The 27,431-nt window shown below is 38.2% G+C and overlaps 1 protein-coding gene across 8 annotated transcripts in view; it reads right to left on the reverse strand.

Moving 5' to 3' along the window:
- The window catches only part of ALPK1 (alpha kinase 1), a 131,646-nt gene that overhangs the window by 36,298 nt on the left and 67,917 nt on the right, over positions 1-27,431 (reverse strand). For all 8 annotated transcript variants that reach the window (XM_055342564.1, XM_055342562.1, XM_055342560.1 and 5 more), the window contains 2 exons: positions 24,709-24,940; positions 19,774-19,928 (listed from right to left, as the gene is read on the reverse strand). In XM_055342564.1, coding sequence (XP_055198539.1) covers positions 19,774-19,928; positions 24,709-24,829 — 276 coding nt within the window. In that variant the 5' untranslated portion in view covers positions 24,830-24,940. The remainder of the gene's footprint in view (positions 1-19,773; positions 19,929-24,708; positions 24,941-27,431) is intronic.

Genomic DNA, 27,431 nt, shown 5'->3' on the forward strand with positions numbered 1-27,431 from the left:
TGTGTGTGCAACAACTCAGCAGTTGTTTTTTCACATCTGTTTTCAGAATGGAAAGACAGGGTTCTAATTGAGTTTATGGCACAAAGAGAACTTCATGGCTAGAAAGCTGAGTCAGGTGGTAAAGGAATTAAACTCCACAATGAGATTTCAATACACAGATGATTGAAAAAATGCTAAAGAGCCTTTTCTAAGGGCTTTGGCTGAACAGCAGCAAGGAAAAGTGTGTGCCGTTTTCATGGTTCCTTGCATTAGTGCTAGCCCCTCCCAACGCCAAGCATCAAGTTTGGATCCCAGCTATGGGTTCAAAGCTGGGATGTGTTCGCAGCAATGACAATGGCAGCTGTTCTCTAGGGGGGCTGGGTGAGAGGACTCAGAACTGAAGCCATCTGGCATTGCAATTGGCAGGAATAGTGTAAAGGGAAATTATTGCTGCATAGCAAATTGGGAGATTGGAAAAAGGCAGGGGAAAGTGCAGGGAAGATGTCCTGAGGTGAGGAATTAGCAGAATAAACAAATAAAAAGTGATGATGCCTGCATAGTTATACATCAACAATGGAAGAAGAGTAAGAGTAGAAGCCATCCAACTGGATTATGCAAGGTCAGTGGAAGACCAAGCATGTCGTGCTCTGTATTTGTCCACCCACTGAAACGTGAGGAAGGAGGAAGGGAAAAAAAATCCTGAACTTTCCTAAGGTTTATGCCCAAGGCCCATTAACATTTAATCAACCTTCCTTTGTTTTACCTGTGAGACATGCAGATTCAAGTCCTTTTGGAAAATAGTTATATATTTCTCCATATACCTAAAGATAACATTTCAATCATCTCTTTTCATTCTCTCTCTGTCAAATCTACCGTAGATGTAATTGACTGTCTTTTAAAAGAAAAAGAAAGTTTCGAAACAGAGAACAACCTACCCAGGATCACAGTGAATCTCATGGCCCCTGGGAGTCGGGGACCTTCATGCCTTAGTCTCTTCCAGGTTGCTATGGCCACCATGACGCCAGTCATCATTGGTCATTTCAACATCCACAACCATGATTCACCCAGCACACTGGTCTTTCTTGCTACAGTCTCTGAATCTCCAATGATTTTGTTCTACACCCAACCTTGGTCCCTAAGACTATGGTATGTACGACTACCATGGTCATTCATACCCTAGAACTTGCCATTTTATCGGTGGCACAGTCTGAACCTCAACTTGACTACTTGATTCTCTGATCTTTATCTTGTATTCTAGCTGCCTTTCTCAATAGCTCAACTCCAACAATTCTGCAACTCTTTAGGGACGACATAATTCACTGACCCTATTTCTTGCTGTGCTACCAGTCCCCTCATGTTCTCACTTGACTCTTAAAATTCCCAAGGTGCATTAATATAGTGACTTTTTAAAAAAATATTCTTGATTCCTTTGTCACTTTCTGCTTCTGTCATTTGTCAGAACTCCAATCATATTTATTGTTAGGGGAAAATGCCGGCCTCATATTAAAATCACCTCGGGGTTCATTAAAAAGTTCAGATGAGGGGCACCTGAGTGGCTCAGTGGTTGAGCTTCACCTTCAGCTCAGGTCGTGAACCCAGGGTCTTGGGATGGAGCTCCACACTGGGCTTCCTGATGGGGAGCCTGCTTCTCCCTCTGCCTATGCCTCTGTCTCTCTTTGTCTCTCATGAATAAATAAGTAAAATTTAATAAATAAATAAATAAATAAATAAATAAATAAATAAATAAATAAAATAAAAAGTTCAGATGTCCAGATAGCACACCAGACCAGTTAAATCAGACTCTCTGGAAGTGTACCTACCCATCGATTTCTTTTAATATCCCCAAGGTGATTCCAAAGTGCAGGTACAGCTGCAAACCCCCGAACTAGCCTGTCAACCTTTCCCCATCCCTCATTTCCTCCTTCTTGCTAAAGATGGAATGAATTATCTAATGAGAGTGGCACACCTGCTTCAGACCCTCCATTCCCATCTTTTCAAAATTACCTCCCTGTTCTAACAAGAGAAGGAGCCCGCTAGCCATAAGATAAGTCTGGGGTAGAGAATTTACCAACCCACTTGTCTGAATACCTAAAGCTACATTCTCCTATCCATATTAGAATAATGAAGGTTGCTCTTTTGCATCTATCTTTCAGTTGGTTTTGAACACAGGAGGTGGAGATGAATGTTATCTATTGCCACTTACAATCCCCAAATTATACCTACTTCTCTGTCCAGCCCGAGCTGGAGAAAAACACACAACCATGACACTTTTATTTATTTATTTATTTATTTATTTATTTATTTATTTATTTATTTATTTATTTATTTATACCATGACACTTTAAATCTATGACCATAACCTTATGTTGGCCCTCGGCACCTGACAGTCTAGCTATGCTCACACTTTCTGCTCTCTTCTCAAGCTGCCACACTCCCCATGGACAACCTGGCTTCTTATTTCACTGAGAAAGCCCTCAATGAGAAGTGACTTTCGGCATTATCTTACACAGATTTATCAACCCTTTTGCTGTGGAGCCCATGTTCCCACCTACCCTCCCATTGGCAGGTTTGAGGCCAGCCTCCCCCTTATATACTCATTTCTATCCCTTCCTCTTTGCTCTAGGACACTGCCTGTAAACACCCTCTTTCTTTTTCTGCATCATTAATTTCCTCATATCTGCTGGGTCATTCTCATTCAGCATCCAAATCTAGTTATCTTCCATCTTTAAAGTTTTCCCCCACCTATACATCTTTGTCTATTCACACTCTGTAACATAAGATGCCATAAACTGGGTGGTATAAACTCTGTTATAAACGACAGAAATTTATTTCTCACAGTTCTGGAGGCTGGGAAATCAAAGAGCAAGGCACTGGCAGATTTAGTGTCTGGTAAGGTAAACTTCGGAGTTTATCTTCTCTCTGGGTCTCCCTGGGTCGTCTTTCATAAAGGCATGGATCCCATTTATAAGAACTCTGTCTTCACAGTTTAGTCACTTCCGATAGCCCTCACCTTCTAATACCTTTTCCTTGAGGGTTAGGATTGCAACATAGGAATTTGGGGGGGGTAAGGGGATGTAAATACTTGGTCCATGATAATCTCCCCCCAGCTCCTATCCCACTGTCTCTGCCTACTTTTACAGCCAATCTCAAGAGTTGTCTAAATTCACTGTCTTTACATCCTCATTTCCCATTCTTTCTTAAATGTCTATCTTTCATCCTCAACATTCCACTGAACCCATCCTTTTCAAGGTTGCCAACAACTTTCAATGACCATTTATTAATGACCATTTATTAATCCTCATTGTAACTCCTAGAAGTATTTGGTTGAGCCAATTAATCCCTCCTTTTTATTGATGTGATTTCTGGCATTTCACACTCTCTCCTGGTTTTCTTTCTACTTCACTGGCTTCTCTTCTTCATTCTACTTTGTTGGAATTTCCTTCTTTTCCAGCCTCTGAATGTTGAATGCTCTAAGATTCAGTCCTGAAACTGCTTCTCTTCTCTAGCTACATTCACTTAGACTGTCCCATAGCCTCAAATATAATTTCTGTTGGTGAACTCCAAATTTGAATATCATCCTAAGTCTCTTCCCTGAAATGCAGCCTTGTATATGAAATTGCCTAGACAATAGCCAACTTGTCAATTAGGTATCTCAAACTCAACATATTTAAAACAGAGATCTTTATTTTCTCTTCTGTACTTGCTTCTCCCTCTGCGTCTTCCAGCTCAGTAAAGACAACCCATCCATTCATTTGCTTAGGACAAAACTTTAGGGTTTTGACTCCAAGTTTATGACTCTTCTCTCATCCCATCCATCAGCAAATCCTGTTGGCTATGCCTTTAAACTATGTACATATGTCTACAATATTATTGATGCTAATGTCATGGTTATATGTGGTGACAAAGAAATATTAGTGAAGCCTGAGAAATTGTAATCGTTATTCTTTCTTTTTTAACTATTAAAATGTCTCTAAGCTTATAGCAAAACTATTTTCTTAAAGGGCTTTTTCAATGGAAATAAACGTAAAATGAAAAGCAAAATCAAAAGTCTATATTAGTTGATGTAACACTTGACTGTGGACACAACTTAACTGATGTGGGGTCCACGAGCTTAATCTCAAAAATGTGGGGGATCTCATCATTGCAATATACACTCTATTAATAGAGGAAAACTTTGCACATGAAGCCTTACAATGTAGCAAATAATTGTTGGCATATAGTTTACTGAAAATGCATTCATTCACCAAACAAAATATTTACTGAGCATCTCCTAGATGCATCTTATAGGCTTTGGGTATACAGTAATAACAAAGACAGACATGGTGTTATCTGATCGTAAACATTCTGAAGATGCGGATTCCCAGAAAAATGGATTGGGTGGCTTTTAGAAAATATAAAACATATGAATGTCAGGGTTAAAAACAAAAATTTAATATTTAGACCATAAGTTTAGCATTACAATCTCAGTCAACACATTGAACGCAAGTCCAAAAATGGGTCCCTAGAGGAAGGATTATTTGATGAACAACATATATTCTTCTCCCATGTCCTAGCCACCTTGGCTCCTGGGGAGATGCCCTCCCTTCTCAAAGAGTACTAAGGTCAAAGGCAAAAGTCCTTCTTATCTAACAGTAAATTGGAAGACTCTTGTAACTAATGTTACAAGGTGTTCTTTTGTTTCGTGGGAACTAAGTCTACTTCATGTGGATATTACTCCTCTTTTTTTTTTTTAAGAGATTTTATTTATTTGACAGAGACAGGGAGAGCATGAGAGTGCAAGCGCTAGCACGGTGAGCAGCAAAGGGGGAGGGAGAAGGCTCCCCACTGAGCAGGGAGGCTGATGCAGGGCTTGATCCCAACACCCTGAGATTATAACCTGAGCTAAAGGCAGACACTTAATGGACTGAGCCACCCAGGCACCCCAGTATTACTCCTCTTAACAACCAACAGATTCTGTGAGAAGGTTTATAGCTAAGAAGTCTTAGGCTTTGCTCTTAAGGCATTTCAGGGAGGAATCCAAAGTACTGGGTTACCACCACTTACGGTTTTTTGTTTTTGTTTTTTTAATCTCAATGGCTGTTATCAATGGTTGCAGAGAAAAGAGTCCGGCTTGACAATCAGTTCTGAAGTCTGGGGTTCTCTCATGGCTACATTAGTGAGAACTTTTCTCTCTCTCTCTCTCTTTTTTTTAAATAGTGGTGGTGTGTGTCTGCTGGTAGTGAGGGAGGAATTTATGAAGAAGTTCCTGTCAGACTCATTAACATACTATTTGGAATGTTAAATTCTTTGCATTGTTTAACAGGTTGCTTATGTACATTAATAGATAAGTCTGAAAATATTTCAGTCATTTTTGATGTCTTGATAGCAAAATTTGGCTAGAGGCTTAATTATTTGATTTTACCTTCTGTCTTTTTAAAAAATTTACATTTCATTCATTTTTTGTGTAGATAGTATAGTCACATAGTTCAAAACGTACTTAGGAATACACTGAAAAGTGTGCCACCCTGGGCCCAGGCTCCTACCTCCCCTCCAAGAAGGTGATTGACCTTGTCAATTTTTTATGTGTCTTTCCAGAGAGGTTTTTTTTGTTTTTGTTTTTGTTTTTTTTTTAAGATTTTATTTATTTACTTGAGAGAGCGCGAGAGAGAGAGAGAGAGAGAGAGAGAGAGAGAGAGAGAGAGAGTAATTTAGCACAACAATGGGGAACAGGTGCAGAGGAAGAGCAAGAAGCAGGCTCTCCATTGAGGAGGGAGCCCAACGTGGGGTTGAATCCCAGGACACTGGGATCATGATGTGAGTCAAAGACAGGTGCTTAACTGACAGAGCCACCCAGGTGCCCTGAGAGGATTTTTAGGAATAATAATTCAGTCTGTTAACAACTAAATAGTATGTTTTAAAAATATAAATGAATAGTAAAGGTAACATTGGAATATCAAAATATTTAAAAATTCACAAAATATTTTATATGTGCTTTCTTTTTTAATGTTATGACTTTTATTCTTATGACTTATTCATTCTGTAACTGGAAGCTTGTATCTCCCACTCCTCTTAACCCATTTTTCCTGTCCCCTCACTCCCCTTTTCTGGAAACCATCAGTTTTCTCTCTGTATATACAGGTCTGATTCTGCTTTTTATTTGTTTATTTGTTTTTAAAATGATTCTACATATAAGTGAAATCATACGCTATTTGTCTTTCTCAGTTTGACTTTTTTTTACTTAGCATAATGCCCTCTAGGTCCATCTATGTTGTTGTAAATACTATGATCTTTTTTATGGTCGCATAATATTCCATTACATATAAATACACAGACACACAGACACACCCCATATCTTCTTTATCCATTAGTCTATATTAATGGACATTTAGGTTGCTTCCATATCTTGGCTATTGTAAATAATGCTGCAATAAACATAGGGTTGCATGTATCTTTTTGAATCAGTATTTTTGTTTCTCTGGATAAACATCCAGTAGTGGAATTACTGGATCATAGGACATTTCTATTTTTAACTTTTTGAGAAACTTACATACTGTAATTGTACCAATTTACATTCCCACCAACAGTGTATGATGGTTCCTTTTTCTCCACATCCTTGTTAATAGTTGTTATTTTTTGTCCTTTTGATTTTGTCATTCTGACAGGTATAAGACAGTATCTTATTGTGGGTTTGACTTGCATTTGCCTGATGATTAGTGATGTTGAGAATCTCTTCATGTGTCTGTTGACATCAGTATATTTTCTTTGGAAAAAATATCTATTCAGGTCCTCTGCCCATTTTTTAATCAGATTGTTTGCTTTTCTGGTGTTGAGTTGTAGAAGTTCTTTGTATATTTTGGATATTAACCCCTTATCATATATATCATTTGCAAATATCTTTTCTCATTCAGTAGGTTGCCTTTTTATGTTGTTGATAGTTTACTTTGCTGTGCAAAGTTTTTTTATTTTGATGTACTGCCAATAGTTTCTGTTTGCTTTTGTTTCCCTTGAGCTTCTGTCTTGCCTCATAAGTATAAAAATCTCGTCTATTCCTAGGTCATGTCCTATTGTCAATTAGCTTATTCCATTATCATAGCTACCATTTATTGAATGCCAGTCATTCTAAGCATTCCATGTTATCCACTCACTCAATCCTCTAGTCTATGAAGTAGGTACTGTTGTTGTTGTTGTTGTTGTTGTTGTTGTTATTGATGCCGTTTACATGGATTGACCATGATGACAAGCTAATAAAGGGGCAGCGCCTGGATTCAAACCCAAGCAGTATAGCTACCAAGTCAGCTTCCTTAGCCCCTACCTATACTGTCTTAATTTTACCAAGATTGTCATTGTCATTGTTAAAAAATATATACTAGAATAGTGGCAGTATAAGTACAAAGAAAACTGTTTGGACCTCATTGTCCATAGGGCTTTTTACTGGTTCTTAAAGTATTAGTTATCACTGAAAGGATTAAAAGCTTACTTGTGCCTGTTGCAATTTTAACAGCTATGCATACATACTTAGAGAAACAAATGGACTGATTTGTCACATTAGAATCTTATAGTCCAAGGGAATCATATTCACATAAACAGGGCAGAAATAAATGTTCAATCAATCAGTAAGGGTTAGCCTTATTTTAATAAAACCCTTATTAAGAAAAAAATCTCAGATTCCTATACTAGAAAATGTCAACTTAAGGAATGATTATTCATGTCACAAAGTAGTCTTCATGATTCGCTATAATATTCTTGAATTAGAGCTTCTATAATGTATTTTAAATATGATTCAATTATAAATATACTACTAATGACAAATAAGATACTTTAAAAAGGGAGTACAATAGTGAGATTTCCATCGGGTTGTGCATTAGAGTCACTAGTGATGTTTTATTAATACAGATTCTTAGATCTCAGTAGAGATCTAAAATCACAATCTCCAGGGAATATCTTAAAGAAGCTGTCCTTTCCCCCATCCTCCCACCCAACTCACACACATATCCTAGATCATCTTGATTCAGTCAGCTCATTGAACAGTATTTGGAATCTCTGGCATAAGCCATTAAAGTCATAAACGGGTATAAGTAATGCACATTTCAAGTATATGAAGGGAAGCTGTCACACTCTTGTGCTCAAAATAATAAAATGAGAAATCTCCTGAGAGAGAAGGTTATGAATCTGACTTCTAAGCAAGCCCTTTTATGGTTCCACCTGACACTGACTCAAGAAAGCCCAGAGATTTCAATTTCATATATAGTGTCAGTGGGAATAATTCATGCCTAGTATGATAAATTTTCAGTAACCATAAAGAAGCATATTTTGCTTCCAGTCTTTAATGTTGAGTAAATATAACTAGTTACAGAATGAGTTGGTAATACTTTCAAAATGGGACAGATTATGCATATATCTAGAAAAGAAGCCAACTTGTTGAGGGTATTCTCATGAGGAAATTAGTCACCTCAGTTGCTACAGTTGATACTGCAAGCAAGTGCAAAAGTGGGTGCTTTGAGTCTACTGAGGCACTACCTGATTTGGGGTAATTTTTTGACTTTTTAATTTCAACTTTCTTATATATAAATAAGGGTAATAATACTATGTAGATTACTGAGAAAATTAAAGAAAATATATGTAAAATGCTCACTAGTAGCTGCTCAAAAAATAATAACTCATAATTTTGAGAGTGGATTGGGGAGTAGGTCTATGGAATCAGTCTTTCAGATCTCAAAATAGAAAGAAAATTTACAAAAAATTCCACTGAAATTTACCAGTAAGAAGGAAATTAAACTTTACTGACATTTAAAAAAATGGATGGACACCAGCTCCTTACTTTGCCTGGATGTCAGATGGCCATTTGTTACAGATGGTCCTTGGGGAATTCCTCATCTTGGAGGGGCCAACAATGAGAGTACTGAACTCAGTTTTTAGTTGCTTGTATTGCAGTTTATACATACCTACTTAAGTAGATTGGCAGATTACATTATCACAAGTCATAGATACTTTGGAATAATTCATAAGGAGAGAGGGAAAGACTACAGACATCTGAAGGCAAAGTTCTTTAAAGAATTGTCAAATTTGAAGAGTTTAGACATTTTCTTTTATAAAAAGACAAGTTCTCCAAAATTTCCCCCTTTTCCTGTGATAGGTGGCTGACAATAGTGTTCTATCCAAGCAGTATTTTGAAAAAATATTTTTCAGATAATAAGGGCTGGAAATGCTTTTCATCATTGTCATCTTTATACCAAAATAAAGTACCACATAAAAATAACTCACACAAATGGGAAACTTTTAACCTGTTTAAAAATCTTCCACACGAAGAGTTTTACATCCTTTGTTAAAAAAAAAAAAGATATCTCCCAATTAACTTGCAAAAAGACACAACTGACACTAAGGAAGGTGGAAATTTAGTAGCTGAATTTCAACAAATGATTCTTCAGGATTGGTGGATGAATTGAAATATGAGTGGCACGAATTAACTGACCTCTTTTTATTTGGATCTACCAAGCTTGGAAGCATAATTTTTTTCAACTATGACTGCCATTAAAACTTAGTATTGAAAAAAACCTGTCCTAGCCACATCTTCAAAGTACAGTGCTAAGATTTCAAAAACTAATTAAACATACTCAATTATAATTTTAACATGAACAAAAAGATTCTCATGCCAATAATGCAATTTATTTATTTTCTTAAAAAATTTTATTTATTTATTTGAGAAGGAAAGAGAGAGAAAGACATATAGACAAATAGAGAGCTCATACACAAGCAGGGAGAGGGAAAAGCAGATCCATGGTGAGCAGAGATCCCCAACCTGGGACCATAACCTGAACCAAAGGCAGACCCTTAATCTACTGAGCCACCCAGGTGCCCCCAATAATGCAATTAAAAATATTCTAAAATAGCCATTTAATCTTTGTGTTGTTTTTAAATTTTTATTCTATAGAACTATATAACATAAGAATGCATAGTACATGCATTTAACATGTTATATGAAAAATTAAATGTATATCAGGGTGCCTGCTAATAAGTTTTTACTGATGGGATGAGCAATAAAAAAAAGATTAAAGGCAACTGATTCAGAATAAATTTATCAGTGGGATAATGCAAGTCTCTTTTTTGTGCTATACAAATACATCCTTAAAAAAAAAAGGGCTAATTCCAAATACCTGTGAAATTTGTTGAGCTTAAAAATTTTGGATGTCTGCCCTTGAGAGTGAGGCAAGCTGGTTTAATAAGCCTGGTAGGTGATTCCACATGATAACAGGATGATGGCAGGCAAAGGGAGGTGGCACAAGGGAGAGGTCTGGGTTATATCTCAGCCTAGCCACATTGTAGTGTGGCTTAGGAGAATCTCTCAAGCTCCCTGAGCCAATCATTTCATTTGCAAAATGGGCATAATCAAATTTACTTTCCAGGGTTTTCCTCAAGAGTGTATGTTGTGAAAAACACATCAGATTGAATCATGTTAAATTGCCACTATTTGACATTTGTTGACATACAAAGACAGTATTTTCATATCGTTTAACACAAACAGCGTCAGTATATGGAGATGTATTTTCAGAGATAATATTATTGTTTAAGCTCCTTATTTATTTCACATATAAGATTTAGGTGATGTTATTCTTACTTTCTGACAGGAATGAACAAACACGCCTCTAGGACTGACCGTTTTCTGAGAGTCATTGCTTTTTTATGTCTGCCCAGTTTTGCAACCTGTTCATTTCCTGCATTTTGAACTGGGCTGCTCTGCCCATTCATCTTAGTCGGATCAACTCCTCCAAGGCTTGGCTCAGCCTTTGGGTCTCATTATGGGGAGACATGAAACTCATGCCACAGGGTTAGCCCTCATCAAAGGGATAACTCGCATGCCTGATTCTGTGGCAACCAAAGTTTCGTTGGTAGAATTTTAAAAACAAGTCATCGTTTTAATTTATCTTCCATTGAAACTTGAAAGTGCCGTATTAAAAGGGGCAGTTTTTGGCACAGTTTTAGAGCAGGGCTTAAGTCCTTGGTGATTTTAATCATACTCTATCTTAAAGTCTGAAACTTCATAGGCCTTGGGGCTAATATTTGTCTTCCAAGGGCACCTAATTTTCACTTATTAAATGAAACTTTTGATGAACCTGAACATTTTGTCTAGCTGCTTTTCAAGAGAAGAACTAGAAGTTCTTCTTTCTTCAGTAGAAGAAACTAAAGTTTTAAATGTTGATAACTGGAAATTAAAATTTGTCTTAACTGATTCTGCTCTGAGTAAAAAAGTCTAATCATGTTAACAGAGGGAATGCCGAAGGCAGATTACAGGGAAGCAGGAAGCATAGCAAGGTAGCAGGGAAAGGCTGGCCCAGTCCTACAACTGGCCTGTGCAAAGGATGGGACTGTGCAGACTCAGAGAGGAAACATCAGGGTCAGGATCAGGAAACCTGGTTGCCATGTTTTTGGCAACCTGTTTTGCTCCTGTTGCTCCTACGGACTGGCTCTGTGATTTACGGTGAGCCACTTCTTTCTCTCTGGGTTTCAGTTCCCCTTCTATCAAATAATGGGCTCAAAATAGATGATCTCTAAATTTCCTTCCAGCTTTGATATTCTATCATTTGATAAAGAAAGAACTTGTATTGGTGAATACCAATTATATAGATATATACACATATATATTCCATATGTGTATGTGTGGGTACACAGCTGTGTGCATTTAAAATGATCTCCAGAGACAAAGCAGGAGCAGAATGATACCTTACAGCAGGCCATCAAATGGGAATAGAAGATTTAGAAATAAGAATATTCCTTACTTTATCAATGAAAGATGCCTTGTCCGAATCACTTAATTAATGACGTTAGCTTGTTCATTGTTACAATACAAGCAATTCAGTATTTGTTTTTGCTCTGAGAGAAGTAGTGCAGCATAGCCTTAGTATCCTTACTTAGGTTTTTCTGAACATTGGGCCCTATCTAGATTTAAAGGTGACTGATACAGATATGCTTCTCTCTCTCTCTCCCCTTCCTTTTTTGTAATGGTAAGAGATGTTTAATGGGAAGAATAGAAAAATATATAAAGAATAAAAGTAACTAGTAATCCTATGACTTTAATGAAAGCATTTCATCCACATTTATTTAGATTTTGTTGTTCAGGATTAGTATTAACTACTTTTGTAAGATCATGCTAAAAATTTTTTTTAAGTTAATTGAAATTCCTCCCAGTGATTTAAGCAAGAAAAAGGGTCAGACTGCTATTTTAGAAAGATGATTTTGGTTGCAGTGTGGAGTAAAGCTGTCAAGCCATGGTGATAATGGGTGCTATCTGCCAATCTCTTTCTGTGTCTCCTCCTGAGCACTTGGTAGAATTGTGTTTCCCTGACTTCTCGAAGTGAGGTGTGACTGCATGGCTTAATTTGACCCATGGTCACCACCAAAACCACCTGAAAGTGACCTATGATCATTTCTGTATGTACGTATTCAAAAGCCATAGTGCAATTCATCATTTACCCTTCCTCCTGCCCTGGCAACCAGCAATATTTTAAGTGGTAGGTATTCCATCAAGCTGGGTCCCTGAGGGAGAGTGACATGAAGCAGAGGTCTCTTCTCTGCCCCCTCCCCAACAGACATACAGAAAGATGAAGAAACAAACCTTTATTGCTTTAAGTCTTTATAACTTTGGCATTGTTTTTTCTGCAGCATAACCTTACCATGGTTATTTACACAGAGGACATGACTAGAGGTAGGAAGAGGGGTTGGATATAACCTAGGAAGGAGATGTGATAGTTGCAGTAGGCTTGCAGATGGGAAGATGTATTTGATAGACATTTAAGAGGTAACAGCAGGGATTGATAATCAAAAAGATACGAGGATTGAAGGGGAAGATAGAACTAAAGATGATTCCTAGGTCTTGATTTGGGTAACTGGGAGGTTCATGGTATCATTGATATTGTGATCACTGAAGGAGAACAAAATGTGGTTGAGGATATGAAAAAAAGTTGGAAGATGATGAGCCAGTTTGGGCCCTAGTAGACTTGAGATATCTGGGACATCTGAATGGAGATGGTTAATGGGTGGTTGACTGTACTGCAGCCCAAAACTGAATGAAGTAGAAAGAATAGTATGTTTTTTCCAATCTATTTTCTTCACTCATGTTTAAGGATGAAATAATATAGTGAATACTATACCCTACCTTTTTGTGTTTGTTTGCTTTAGACACTATTTTTGTTGAAATGTTCTTTTGAACAAATTTTGTTCTTGATTGTGGACTGTGGTGTATTTTGCCTTCTTCTCTATAGAGGCATAGGGCCACATACTAAGAATCTTGAAGTTGTTTGAGAGCTTTCTTGTCTTATTATCTTCCACATGTACATCATCCAGCTTTCCCTTAGTGTATTAGTTTCCTGCCACAGCCATAACAAAGTATCACCAATTGGGTGGCTTAAAGCATAGAGATGTATTACTTCCAAGTTCTGGAGGCTTGAAGTCCAAAATCAGGTTGGGAGCAGGACCATCCTCTCTCTCTCAGGTTGCATGCTTTTCTCTCAGCTTCTGGTGTTGCCAGAAATCCTTGGCATTCCTTGGCCTATAGCTGTCCAACCCACTCTCTGCTCCTGTCATCACATGGCATTCTTTCTCTATCTCAGTGTCTTCTTCACATGGCCATCTTCTTATAAGGACACCAGCCAGATTGGAATAAAGGCTTACCATAACTAATTACATCTGCAATTACCCTATTTTCAAATAAAGTCATATAGTGAGACACTAAGGGTTAAGACTTCAGTGTATTTTGGTGGGGATAAATTAACCTATATCACTTGGTAAGACTGTGATAATCCAAAAATTTCAATGCCTTTAACAACAAAGTTATTTTGGTTGATGTTCATATTTGGCATTGGCTGCAGTTTGGCTCTAACTCTGAGACTCTGCTCCATGTATCTTGCTTTTTTTCAGGATCCGGGCTGAAGAAGTAGTCACTATCTTGTTCATGTGGCAAAGGAAAACTTCCAATGGCTGAACTACACAATGGCTTATAAAGCTTCTGCATATGTCACTTCAAATCACCCTTCATTGGCTAAGACAGGTCATGTGGCCAAGACTGTAAGAATTAGAAGAATATGTATTGAGCACCTGCCACATATTAGGTGGTCAATAAATGGGAGCAACCATTTCAACAAGCGGGTCTTTCGACAAAAGGTTGGTTGCCCCATCTTTTCATTCTGATAGTTTTTCCAGGACGTGAACTACTTTTCTTTTGTGTTTCTCTCCATGTTCTATATATCAAATGTCTGGCACATGTTAATACCCAATAAAGTTTCTGTGAATAAATGAATGAATTTGAAGCTTGCATTCATCTTGCTTTTTACATCCTGATGAAAAAGATCTCAGCTACTAAAACTCCAAAGCACATAAAGATGAACATTTCACTTGAAAAAAATCACTTGGTAAAAAAATCAAAATCCAAAAATCACCTATTACTGCTTTTGAATCTTCTATTATTAATATGAAAACTGCTACCTGAAAACATTTTTTAAATGAGTTTTAAGAACTTTATTAACCCAGAGCTTATTCGTGGAAGGGAATTTTTTTGCTTCCAGGGATAGCATCTCGCCTTTCCTAATCCTCACACCATGTATCTTTCTTCAACTTGATTTTTCATTATCTAATAAATTTATGCTGATTTTTGCTAAACACTCTTGCCCCTCTCTGTTCCTAGGTTAATTACACTAGACATTTTTAAACCAGTTCCCAGCAATATTGTAATGATCAACTCTTATATTTACTCATGTTTATTTATGTTTTAATTTTTGACTCCTTAGTATTTTAAATAGTTTAAAAATAAAAATATCAATAAGTTAAAGGCACCAAGATTAACTGAAGAGACATATTAGAAAAATATTCTGGAAGATAAAGATATCAAACTGTATTCATCCACAAAGGTTTTTCACCCAAGATAGGATAGGAAAACAAGGGACGCCTGGGTGTCTCAGTGGTTGAGTGTCTGCCTTTGGCTCAGGGCGTGATCCTGGAGTCCCAGGATCAAGTCCCACATCGGGCCCCTGCATGGAGCCTGCTTCCCCCTCTGCCTATGTCTCTGCCTCTCTCTGTGTCTCTCATGAATAAATAAAATCTTAAAAAAAAAAAAAGGATAGGAAAACAACTAATCATTTTGGCGGGGAGGGGGTCGCTCTTCAAATTACTGCAAGGTAGCACAGATATTTCTAAAAATACTTGTGGAATAAAAGTTTATCAGATTACCTATTTTTATGGTTGTACAATTGAAAAGAAAATGGAAAAAATATCTTTCTTCTGAGACTGTCTTACCTCCTTGGACCTTACTTTAGTCAACCTCTAAAAATTACTGTGTATCTCTGCAGAGGCACCACACGAAATTTAGATTCCATTCCTTTAGAAACAGGGCTGAGGAGAGGCCAGTTCCTCACCAAGATCAGGGCCCCCAAAGCTGCAGGGAATGCTCAAAACCAGGGCCTACCCAACACTTTTTCTTAGCCTGGCAATCCAGCTTGCTCTCAACTGCCACAGATATGCAAATCCAAGCATGTTCTTTATCTCCTCTTTAGAAGTTTTATTTTCATATTCAATTCAATTAAAGAATTGTACAGAAATTATCTTTTTTAGAAGTGTAAAAATTACTGGAAAAATTACAAAAGTTGGTATCTACACTGAGGCTGGTGCCATCATTCCTTGGCATCTCAGAAGCAAGGATAGATTTACTACTAAGAACTCTACTGTGCCTGCCTAAGAGCAAGCTAAACAGAAGCCAGTGGTAAATGCCTTCAATACTTTTTGAAAAAAATCCATCAAAGGTTTTGCTGAATGATATTTATAAGGGCCTTACTGTTCTCTTTCAAAAACTGAAATGCCCTTCTCCGACACTCGAAAAAAATCACTTGTGCTTTTCATCTTCCCGTCTTAGAGTGTAAACATTGTTTTGAGTGAAAAGAGCTGAAGGAGCGCTTGCTTTCCCTTGAAATTTTATTTTTAAATAAGAGAGGGAGAAAATCCTTTTTCTGACTAATACTAATAATACAGGTCAAAGTGTCAGGCAATATACAATTAAATGGAAAACAAAAAAGGTTCCCCCTCTTTTTCCCACAGCACAATGGCACTGGAATATAAATTACCGATGAAGATGAAATAATACTTCAAAGCCTGTAGGGCAGGGCAGTGCAGTGTTTACAAAGTATTTTCTATGGCATGATGAGACATTAAAGATGATGGTAACCCATGGGCTTGAGAGTGTTACTGAATAGTCTCAAACTAGCATGAGGTAGGATTTTAGGTCCCTATAGCCCGTGACCCCATGATATGCTTTGTTTCACAGGGCAGCTGCAGTTATCAACAGATGTTTCAGCAATAAATAATTGGTATCATCTCAGAAAAGACCCATCTACCTGGGGAGAGGGCATAATACCAAAAACACTGCCCAGCTATTACAGCCACATTCATCTCCCATCTCTCCAGGTTTCTTGGGGAGCGTACTGCAGGTGTTTTTTCTGGGAGAGAGCGAACAAACTCTCTCAAGTCAGCAAGCTTTGTGTGGAATGTAAAAGAGGTTGGCCCCTGCCATAAATTTCTGTCTGTGGCCACACACCAAAGGAGAAAAGATTCGGGGTAGGAAAGGAGGGGGGTGCATATAGGGAGGTAGGAAATGAGGGAGGCCGTGGAGAACAGAAAGAGAAGCATACAACATATATAATTTTCTTGATTATGTTCAGTCTAAGGAGAATAACATTATAAATGACTCTTAATTTCACCAAAACTCAGGCACTCAGCATAAGTCTATGCTTAACTTTGATCTGTTATTCGTGGAATTAAGTTTAATTAAATTAAACTTAGCAGTGTTTACACTCTAAGTGTAATGTGAATTTTAAAAGTAGAGGGGAAACTTTTTATGGGAAGGATTCATTTCAAGGCAAAGAAAACCAGGGCAAGTTTAGATTTGTGAAAAAACCGTAAGAAGAGATAACTTGGCTGAAAAGACAAGGTCAGCAGCCTTTGACTAATTTTTTATTTCAGAACAGAGTCTCATAATTAATTGATTATTAAATCATGGCCATCCAGTTTCAGTAAAGTATAATATTGAAATCAATGGAGAATGGGATAAAAACAAATCATGGAATTCACTTGAGATACTTTTGACAAGCTAAGATATCAAAAGTCACATGAGTTCACAGAGTGCTATAGTTCTCTTATTTACAAAACAGAGTGGTTTGGTAATTGTGCACTTGGGGTCTGACACAATAGGAAAGCATCCTAAGAGTCTTTAGGAGGTGTGGTTACTTAATTTATAGCTTGCTGGGGAAGCTAAAGAAAATGATGCTGAGAGTTCAAAAAGCTCCCAGGTTAAATACATCAGGGGCTAAAGAAGCCTAATGGACTGATTCTTAGAGCTGCCACTAGTAATCTTGTGAGCTGGACACAAACATCTTAAATTCCCTATGTCTCATTTCCCCCAACCACGACATCCGTGCAGTATACAGAGGGAAGGTAGAAGAAATAATAAATGGATCCTTAAAACGGTCTAACTAAGCAGCTTGTCTCCCAACTCACATTAACCGCCAAATGCACCAATACCAAATTTTCAAAAGTTTTTCTGCAAAAGTCACTATCAGCTTCATGCACTGAGGGGGATCTGGTGGTTGTGGGATGGACTGGTTATGGTGGTGTGCTCTGTCTCCCCCACTCAGCCTATGTTTGAATTTCAGAGGAACTTTCTAAGCCCCAAAGGTCAAAAGCAGGGTTCCCTCCTTCTCTGAAGCGATCCTGTTCTCACCTTCTTTGGAAGGCTTGAGAGTTCTATGCCACCAATGGCCAAATCACCCAAGGCTCTCCAAGCAAGTAAAGCAACTATTGGCTTTTCAGGAGCTGGTCTCAGTCTAAACAAGCTCCTGGAATTGATGGGAAGGAGAGTTTGCTTTTATTGTTGGTCTCCTGCAACCTTCACATTGGAGTCTCCTTTACACCTTACCTTGCCCCTTCTCCCCTCATATCCCTGGTCAGGCTCTCTGATTTTCCCCTTCGCTCTTCATCCTATTCTTTTATTTAGAAGGCTGGTTCTCAAACTCAGGCATGCACAAGAATCATCCGGAGGGCTTGGCTAATGCTCATTGTTAGACTCCCAGCCCCAGAGTTCTTGATTTGGTAAGACTGGGGACGGAGGGTAAGAATCTGAATATCCCACACATTTCCAGGTAATCAAGGGCTCCTGATGTGAGGTCTTATTTTAAGCATCACTGCTAAAGAGCTCCCTGTTCAATAAAATAGTAGCCCTAGTCACATGTGGCTATTTATATAGAAAATGATTTAAAAAATTAAATAATACTAAAAAAAATCAGTTCTTCAGTCATATTTGCCACTCTTCAAGTGCTGGAGAGCCATAGCTGGCCAGGGTCTAATGTATTGGGCAGCAGAGATATGGAACATTTTCATGATTGCAGCAAATTCTACTGGACAGCCTTACATCTTGCTTTAGAGTAAACAAGTCTCAAGGATTCCACCTGACAGAGAATTGGCAGTGAGATGGAGGAAGGAGTAGTGCCACCACTCACTGGTCTGTTCCCCTGGACACATTAATTTCCCTGCACCTTAATTTCCTCATCTGCAAAATGGGGGTGATGATGGTAATAACCGGAGGGTCGTTTTGAGAATTAAATGAGGTGATTCATGTGCAAGCACTTTGTAAAATCTACAGTGACAGACAAATTATAGTTATTATTCCATTCTGCTTTTCCACCTATACCAAGACTGCAAATTTAAAATCCTTGGCTCATCACTGCCTTTTTTCCAGATATTCATTCTCCTTTGCCTACAGTTCCCAGTCTACTTAGCCCCAGTCTATTTGTTTATTTTTGGGGGGAGGGGTGTGGGAAAAGTGGGGGTTTTACTATTTTTATTAAGCCTCCAAAAAATGCCATTTTATGTATGTAGATCAGGGAATCTTTCTCAGATTTCTGTTTTGATAGGCAAAGACAAAGTCTATACATTCATTTTAAGATGATCCAAAAACACATTCCCATATAAACTGAAACAAAGATTTTAGGATATTATCAGTGCTTGTAATGCCTGATCTCCAGGTAATTAATATTTTTATATGAGAAAAAATATATATAAAAGCTAATAGACTCTCTTCCTTGGCAATTGTCAGAGAGACTGTAGGTAACACACAATGCTACCAAAAAGAATAGTGGCACTCCTTGTAGCATCCCCAGAACCTAAGGCTGAAATCTGAGCTCAAGTCTGAGTTCATGTGCTATTCCTGAGGCCTTCTTCTATCCAAGGTAGAGATATCAGTTTGATTAATTTCCAGTAAGAGAGCTGAGGAATAAGCAGGTCAGTGACTCTGATTCCATGCTTCCTGAATAGCCTGTGTCGTGAGGAGATAAGGGAGTGAGGAGGATCCTGGGTTTGGGCAGGGGGTGGTGGGTATGCGGCAGACAGCAAGTCATATTGATGGAATTATGGTGAATTTATTTTTTTAAGCTAGTCAGCTTTTAAAAAAAAAGCATTTCAAAATAAAAATGTTATGACATATGGCAGGATCAAAACTACCGCTTCCAGCCTACCAAGGATATAATACATATTTCTGGATGGCAGGTTTCTTGATAGACCCACTGACCACCCTTCTTCACTTTTACTTGATTTGGCTTTCCAACAGAAGGCCTTATAGGCAAGCAATGTTTCTAAAAGGTATTTCCCCCACATTAGTCAATCTGGCAGAGCTGACCATAAGGGTAGGGGCTGTCTTATGCTTCAAAGAAATTTAATCTATTAGACCACTTAGAGACTAAATGCCTCACTTTGGGGTGTCAGAGGAACAGGTGGTGTGGCTTTTCCTACCAGTAACTGCTGCAACCCGGCGCCAATCACATCCTGCAGGTTTGTTTTGTCCTCTGGGCCCACGGCTTGTTTGTACTGCCACTTTTCAGGCACGAAGGGCCACTTCATTTCCTTTGCCTCCTGGATCAGGGTCCTTAACTCGCTGGGGAGTGAAGCTGAAAAGGTCAGAGTTCAGGTAAGGAAATGGCAGTCAAAGAAAAGGTTGTTGAGTTACCAATGTTATGATGAAGCACCTCAGTGGCAAAAAAAAAAAATTTTTTTTTCCTACCTCTTGCTGGTTAGTCTAAAGCTGGTGGTTCTGACTCAAAGAATAATAGCGCAAAGCTATCTGTCAGGGGTGGCCCTGGTCTACTTTGCCCTTCAGGTAAATTGGGGTAGTCAGGCATTAAGAAAGGTTTTTAGCAGGAAGTAAAACACTTCAGTGACTATCTCTGCATGAAGAATCAGAGAAAGGAATGAAGGAAATATTATTTTCCTTGTAAAATGAGAATGGGCCTGTGATGGAATGACACCTGGGACTTGTGGCAGCTGGGTAATGCAGAGTCAATTTGTACAAACTCTTTTTACTTCTCCAAGACCTCACCTCACTTCATCTCATACTTTCACTATGGACTACATTTGAATATAGACAATTAAAACAAAAAACCCAAGTGCAATTTGAAATGGTATCAATGTATTCTGAATGTCCCTGTTTTACATTAGTAGATACATTTGATCTCTTCCTGGGTGCCAAACCTAATTATAGAGGTCTACAATCTCCTTTCCAAACTTGGAAAACGCAAAAAGCTCTGGAAACGAGAATGTTTTTTCTTAAGTTTAGCATCCAAACCAGACTTGAATTGACTAAAGGCTCTTTATGGTCTTATCTTACTTAGTGAGATTAGCCAAAAGTTTTGCTGCAAAGATTTTAATGTTTGACTGTAGATGTTGCCCCAACTTCTGCTGGAGTGTGAATGTAACAGATGGCCCCTGTACCAGACTATCTTCCTAACATTTGAAAGAATTCTGAATTCCCAAGCACATGTGAACTCCCAGTGTTTTGGATGTGGCGTTATGGACCTGATTATATGACTGCCAATTATAAATCCTTAGGTGCTTGTCTTGCAGACATTTCATACTTAAAAGTATCCAAAGTTGAACTCACCATCTTTTTTCTAAATCTGTTTCTCTATTCTTTATTTTGATGAATGCTACCACCATTCACTGAGTCACCCAAGCCGAAATCTAGAAGTCAGTCAAGGCTTTTTGCTTTCTTCCTCCCTCAATCTAACTGGTTATCAGGTTCTATAGATCCTAAAATCCATTTCCTCCTTTTCATTATCAGTAACTCTTGTCTGAATCACCACCTCCTGTCTTGCTCCATCCACTCCAACTTCCACACTGTTGGTCCTCATTTTGCTAAAACACAAGATAGACCAGGCCATTGCCCTGTATAAAATTCTTTAATGGTTTTGTATATCTTGTCTTCTTTTTTTCATTGCTCTCTCCCAGTTCTTTCATGATCAAGCTCAGGCCCACTGGCTTCAGGGCAAACATGGCTACTTCTTACCAGCCTGCCATGATTACCCTGTGGAATTAAAATGTCTCTCCTGAGTGCTCCCAGACTCCAAAATGCATGGCTTTTCAGTGTTCATTCCATTGCTCTGTAATCACACTGTCCTCTCATTGGACTTTGAGCTCCCTGAAGACAGGCATCATGTCTTATCATTGCTGTAAATCACACCATGATGGTTAAAAGAAGGATTAGTCTTATATCTACATGAGACATGCTAAATAGGAAAAAAGAGATATGATAGGGTGAAAAACAAAAAGAAGAGAAGGAAGAAAACCTAACTCTGCCTTAGTCTATGATGCCCATCTGTGTCCTTGCCACCAACTGGGCAAATGTAAGGAATACTGCTGATGGAAAAACATTGCTTGGTATTGAGGAGATATCAAATGGGCCACACCAATGAGTAATCCGTATGGACGTCTAAGGATGATTTACAAATATCACACTGAAACCATTGCTCTCTGATTCAGCAATCCAAAACTACTGAGCACCAGCTATGTGATAGCACTCCTCCAAAGAAAGCAGAGCCATATTAGGAGCCTATGTGGTCATAATCTGTTAGAAAGCCTGGCCCTCTGATGGCCAAAAGTGTTCCAATATATATGTAGAGAAAAAAAATTAAATATTTTATTTATTTATGAGTGAGAGAAGAGAGAGAGAGGGAGAGAGAGAGACAAGAGGGGCAGAGGGGGAGGGAGAAAGAATCTGAAGAAGATTCCACGCTGAGTAGAGGCCAATGCAGGGCTGAAACCGACGACAGTGAACCCATGACCCAAGAGTTGGCCATTTAACTAACTGAGCCACCTTGGTGCCCCTAGAAAAAGTTTCTTTTCTTTTTTAATTTTTATTTATTTATGATAGTCAGAGAGAGAGAGAGAGAGAGAGAGAGAGAGAGGCAGAGACACAGGCAGAGGGAGAAGCAGGCTCCATGCACCGGGAGCCTGACGTGGAATTTGATCCTGGGTCTCCAGGATCGCGCCCTTGGCCAAAGGCAGATGCTAAACCGCTGCGCCACCAGGGATCCCTAGAAAAAGTTTCTTAAATGATATTTCTAAATAGTAAGGATTAGGACCACTAGTCCTATTCACTTAGGTCATTCCAATGGTGTCCCAGTGTACTTACTAATAGTGCTCCTTCTCAGTCTCAAGTGTCCCATTTGACTGATAAATTGTTTGGACATTCTGTCCATAAGGATCAAGCTCAAGAGTCAAATGGGTAGTCAAATGACAACTGGAATCTGATTTTTGGATTCAAAGAATTTCACCATACACTGGCACTATATAAATATTTTCTTTTTTTTTCATGATGACAGAGAAAAATCTATTCCATACAACTCATTTTTGCCTTCCTCATACCACACCTTTCCCTGAAGATCATGCCAGAACCTGGATAGTCCACTGTGGCGTATTGAAGTAAATGGTACCTTTGAAATACATTTTAAAAATATGTCTACATTTAGAGTTTAGTTCCTTCTCTATTTTTGAGGAAGTTGCTAGGGGTAGTCTTCCATGTTGACAGGGACAATTTCTGAGGGAAGAGTATAGGGTTGAGAGGAGGATAGGGAAGAATAAAATCACAGTAATCATGTTCAAGTCCTCTGACTTGTCCTGTCACCATAGGTGACCTTGTAATAATGCCTTTCTCTTGGAGTACATGCAAATGACAACTCTGGTGGCAGCACAGTCTGCCCACAGTCTGCCCACCTGTATTAATCAGAAACCACTTGCTAAGGGAAGAACTGAATGTTCAGACCACATTCAGTTGTACTGATGGTTCTTGGAGTGGATCATGCAGCTTGCCCCCATGGGGATCAATTAATGCTGAGATTGTCAATGGCTCAGCATAGATTTCCTCTCCCATTGGCTTATCAGATTCAGCCAAGCCCAGCAGTTAGCCCCTGAAAGAGCAGTACCCTCTTCTGCTTCTTTAATCACTCCAAGCAGCTTACCTGAAGGCCCATTGCTAATTGAGTGATTTTGTGGCCCTAATTTGCCATACCTGGAACTAAACTGATTATTTCTCCTATTCTGTGGCACTTGGGAAGAAAAAGAAGAAAATGCTACCCAATTGGGGGCTCTGAGTTTTCACTAGAGAACACAAAACTTAAAGGAATTTGGGCTGAAGAGACAAAGGATGCCATGTAACAAAAGGACAAGAGAAAAACTTCAGTAGATAGAACACAACATACTGCCCCTGGGGAGAACTAGAACAAGCAGTAGTGAAGCATGTTCTGGAGGTACCTGCTGTTCCCTGACAAGGGGCTAACACCTGCCAGTGTGTGCTCAGGCTGATGGGTACAAATAACTAGCAAGCAAAATCACACTGTTGTGTTTCTGGCCAGTAAATAAGGAAAATGCATAAACTAAGGTATTGAGAAACAATGGAACATAGGGCACTTAATCTTGAAAGAAGCATAAATGACAGATTACAAAAAATTTAAGACATCTATAGGTACCTAAAAATGACTATAAAAAATGTGTGTGCCTATATACAAGAATGTAGGGCAAAGGCTCCTCCAGAATGTTTTCCCATCACATAATCCTCAACAACAAAAGAAATGGGAAGTATGTATTTTGTGTAGTAATCTTATTTCTGCAAGGAATAGAAAATCACTAAAAATACAAAGAAAAATATTAAAAGCCCATAAAAGGGACACACTTGTAGAAATAGAGGAAATTTTATTCAAATGCTAAAAAGAAATCTAAGGAAAAAAGATTTTCTCTCCAAAACTGGCTATGGAAGAAATAAGAAATACTTTAACTCTCTAGGCTTTGTGATCAAAACTTCTCAAACAATGACCTATCTAAAACTATGAATAGCATAAACTATGAAATGAGCAAAAGGCCAAATTCTTATACCCCAATAATGATGCAATCAGTATTTATCAGTAGGAGAGGATTTATTTTACAAACGGCATGTGAACGCAGCATGAGAAATGTGTCAATTGAACCAATGAGATGACATATTTATGGAAACCATAGAAGTCTATGAAAACTGATGAGGCACAAAAGCCTAGTTTGAAAAAAAGTATGTGCCACCATTCAGAAGTTGCTTCAATTTTTTAATAATTGAAATTTACGTGCACCAGCCCACTTGCACGCTTTGTTCTTCTTGAACTAAACTGTTTTCTTGTAGCCTCATGTTTACTGAAGCCTAAAATTAGAACTGACAGCAATTCACTGCAACAAAGTGGGCTTCCTCCCCTGCCCGTCCGCCTGCAGCCCATGTCCCATTCATGCCCTAGAAATCCACTCATCTCTCGGTGGTCATCTGCCAAGAGAAGAAAAATAGGGCAGAGATGAAAACATGTCGTTCAGGCAGGGGAGTTGAGAGCAAACCTGCTGGCTTCCCCCTTCCCCCAGTGCCCCCCATCAGGACCTCACCTCTGTACTGCTGGTCCTCGCCCTTGTCCTCCTGCGACACATCTGACGCCTCCAACAAGAGTTGGTCCAGCACTTGCTTGCACTCTTGCAGTAGTGTAGCTATAGCTTTTTGATTATTCATGATAATTACTCTTCCTCAATGATGAGTCAAGTGTCCCCGGGTCTATGGTGATCAATTACTCAGAAGAAGACATCGATTCTCAATAAAAGAGTCCCTTCAAGGCGGAGGTACCTGGTGAACAAAGGCGGGAGAAAGATGATTAACTGAAGCATCATCAATTATCTGTAAGACTCAAGCAGGGAGGGATAATAGGGCAAACACATGAAAATACATGACAGCCCCTGAAGACTTTATTAGGGGAGTGTGTGAAATTACTGCAGGGCCTGGTCTAGATGGGCAGCACCTCGAAGGCGTCAGAGAGCAGAAGGGAGAGGCTCCTCGTGCAGACCTTGGTTACCCGCAGTGATGTCAGTGGAATCCCACGAAGCCAAATGAAATGAATATACCCTATGATTTATGTATCTCCTGCATACTTTACATCAGTGTCTCTGGATCCCAGTGGCACCACACTTTCTGTCTGTCTGGAAGTCTACAGGAAGCATCTGGCTAACAGTTCTAATATTCAGATACAAGCCCATGGTGATACGAAGTTTACCATTCTCATAACCCACTACTGATTTCCCCTGTGAAGTATTCTTCATGGTACTTAGCATCATATAATTTGGACCAAGATAGGCAATGACAGATGCCAAATTTAAAGCTCTTCACAGTCAGGCAGGTTGCCAAATAAAATAGAGAAATGGTATCTTAGATAACTCAATTTCCTAGATCTATCATATGGATGAGTTTATCATATGGATGGGTGAATCTACTTATATTGGTATTTAACATAAGTACAGTTGAGAGATTTCATATGTAAATGTGAATATGCTGTAATAATCTATGGCAGTCAAGGTAATTTAAAGAACAAAATAAATTACTGACAGTACAAAAATGCCTGGCAAATAAATACCAGAAAGTCACTAGATTAACATATCTTTTTGTCTGCCTTCCCTTTATTAAAGAATGTACATTGTAAATAAAACAAACTTCCTTTTGTTTTGTTTATAATGAACAAATGAAACAAAGAAACTCTTTCTGAGTTTGTCAGAATAGAATGTGGAGCTGCTGTCTGGTTTAGACACCCTTAGAGGGCACATAGAATTTTATTACCAAAGCAAGAGAGTCTGAAAGGGAAGAGAGTAACAGATAAATGGATGGCTCCAGTCCCTTTGTCTTCTAACTTAATACATGCAATGAAGTAATCATTGAAAATCTTAAAGCTGTGAATTATTTTGTAAGTGTTGGATAAAAAGGCCAAACTTTAAGAAGCTAGTTTTGAATTTCAAAAAGCAAGATAACATTTTTTCTACTTTTTTTTATTCTAAGACTTAACAGGAACACAAAATGAAGGATGAGCTAATTGTATAATCTACACTTTTCATTTTTCATTCTAACGTGACTGGTATACTCTATATGCTTTGGATTTAAACACACACACACACATTCTTTACACAGATAAACTGCCAAAACAAAATTTTAGGATGTTACAGGCTTGTTTCATTAAAATAATTGTGTATTGTTGGTGAAGAATATGAGTATTTGAATACAAAATTCTTATGACTTGAAAGAATATTCACAAAAGTTGAGATCATAAACCACCCCCCCAAAAAAAAAGCTGAGATCGTGAGGAATTAGTTACTAGAAACATTTAAGCATAACTATAAATTAAATTTCTCTTCTGTGTGAGACGTTTGAGAAAGTAGTCCTGTATGGTTTGGGTTGTTGGACTAACTGGTTTTCAATGTTCCTTTTAGCTCAAGTGTTTTTAAGTCAATGTTGTGTAGTAAGAGCTGACCATTAGCTTGTCTTTCTACGAAAGGAATCAAGAAGTAAGGCCTGGTCAGAGAGCTAATTAGTGGACTAGTGTGTGTAAGAAGCCATGTAGCTATGGCATTTCATTCCCACCATTCTTGAAAAAGGGAGATGTGGCTAGAATGGGAGGTTAGTATGGTGATTGAGAAATGCAGTTGGTGATTGGGAAAGTTAACAAACTTTGCTTGAAATTATCTATGGGTGAATAGGACACATTCCCCTTTCTTCAAATAAAACCAAGAAGGAGGTTCTTTTTGTTCTAGGATCCTTTTTAGTACTTCGTGTAGAAAGAGGGGTATAATAAGAAAATATGAAGAGTTCATGCACAAAAAAATAATACTGTACTGTAATATACTTTTACATCATCCCTTTGTCTAAAAGGCATATAGTAATGTTTTATTGGTGCCATATTATCCTTTTAAGGTAGAAAGCTGTCTTTTGTTATACTGAAAAATTAAAATAAATCTTAATTGCTCTGTTTCTGTAAATGTTTAAACAGAAATAGCATGTAGTAATAAAAAGCAGACTTGGTTATAGGAAAACTGTTACATATAATAGTGTTCAACAGATATTTGTGACTAATTCTATTTCATTCTCATCTTTAAGTATTTGTGATACCTTTGAGATTCACTTTGAGACTCATTTTTCTTCTCTGTATTTTATGGGGGTTAAGTGGGAATAATTGCTAATATATTTCTAGGTCTTAAATTACATACTCAGCAGCCTATCTATTGCTGAAGAACATCTGATACTTATTTACTGAATAATTCCTGGCTCTTTTGAGAACACTTAAGTATAATATTTTTAT

Source organism: Nyctereutes procyonoides, unplaced genomic scaffold (assembly GCF_905146905.1).
Source record: "Nyctereutes procyonoides isolate TBG_1078 unplaced genomic scaffold, NYPRO_anot_genome, whole genome shotgun sequence".
NCBI lineage: Eukaryota > Metazoa > Chordata > Mammalia > Carnivora > Canidae > Nyctereutes > Nyctereutes procyonoides.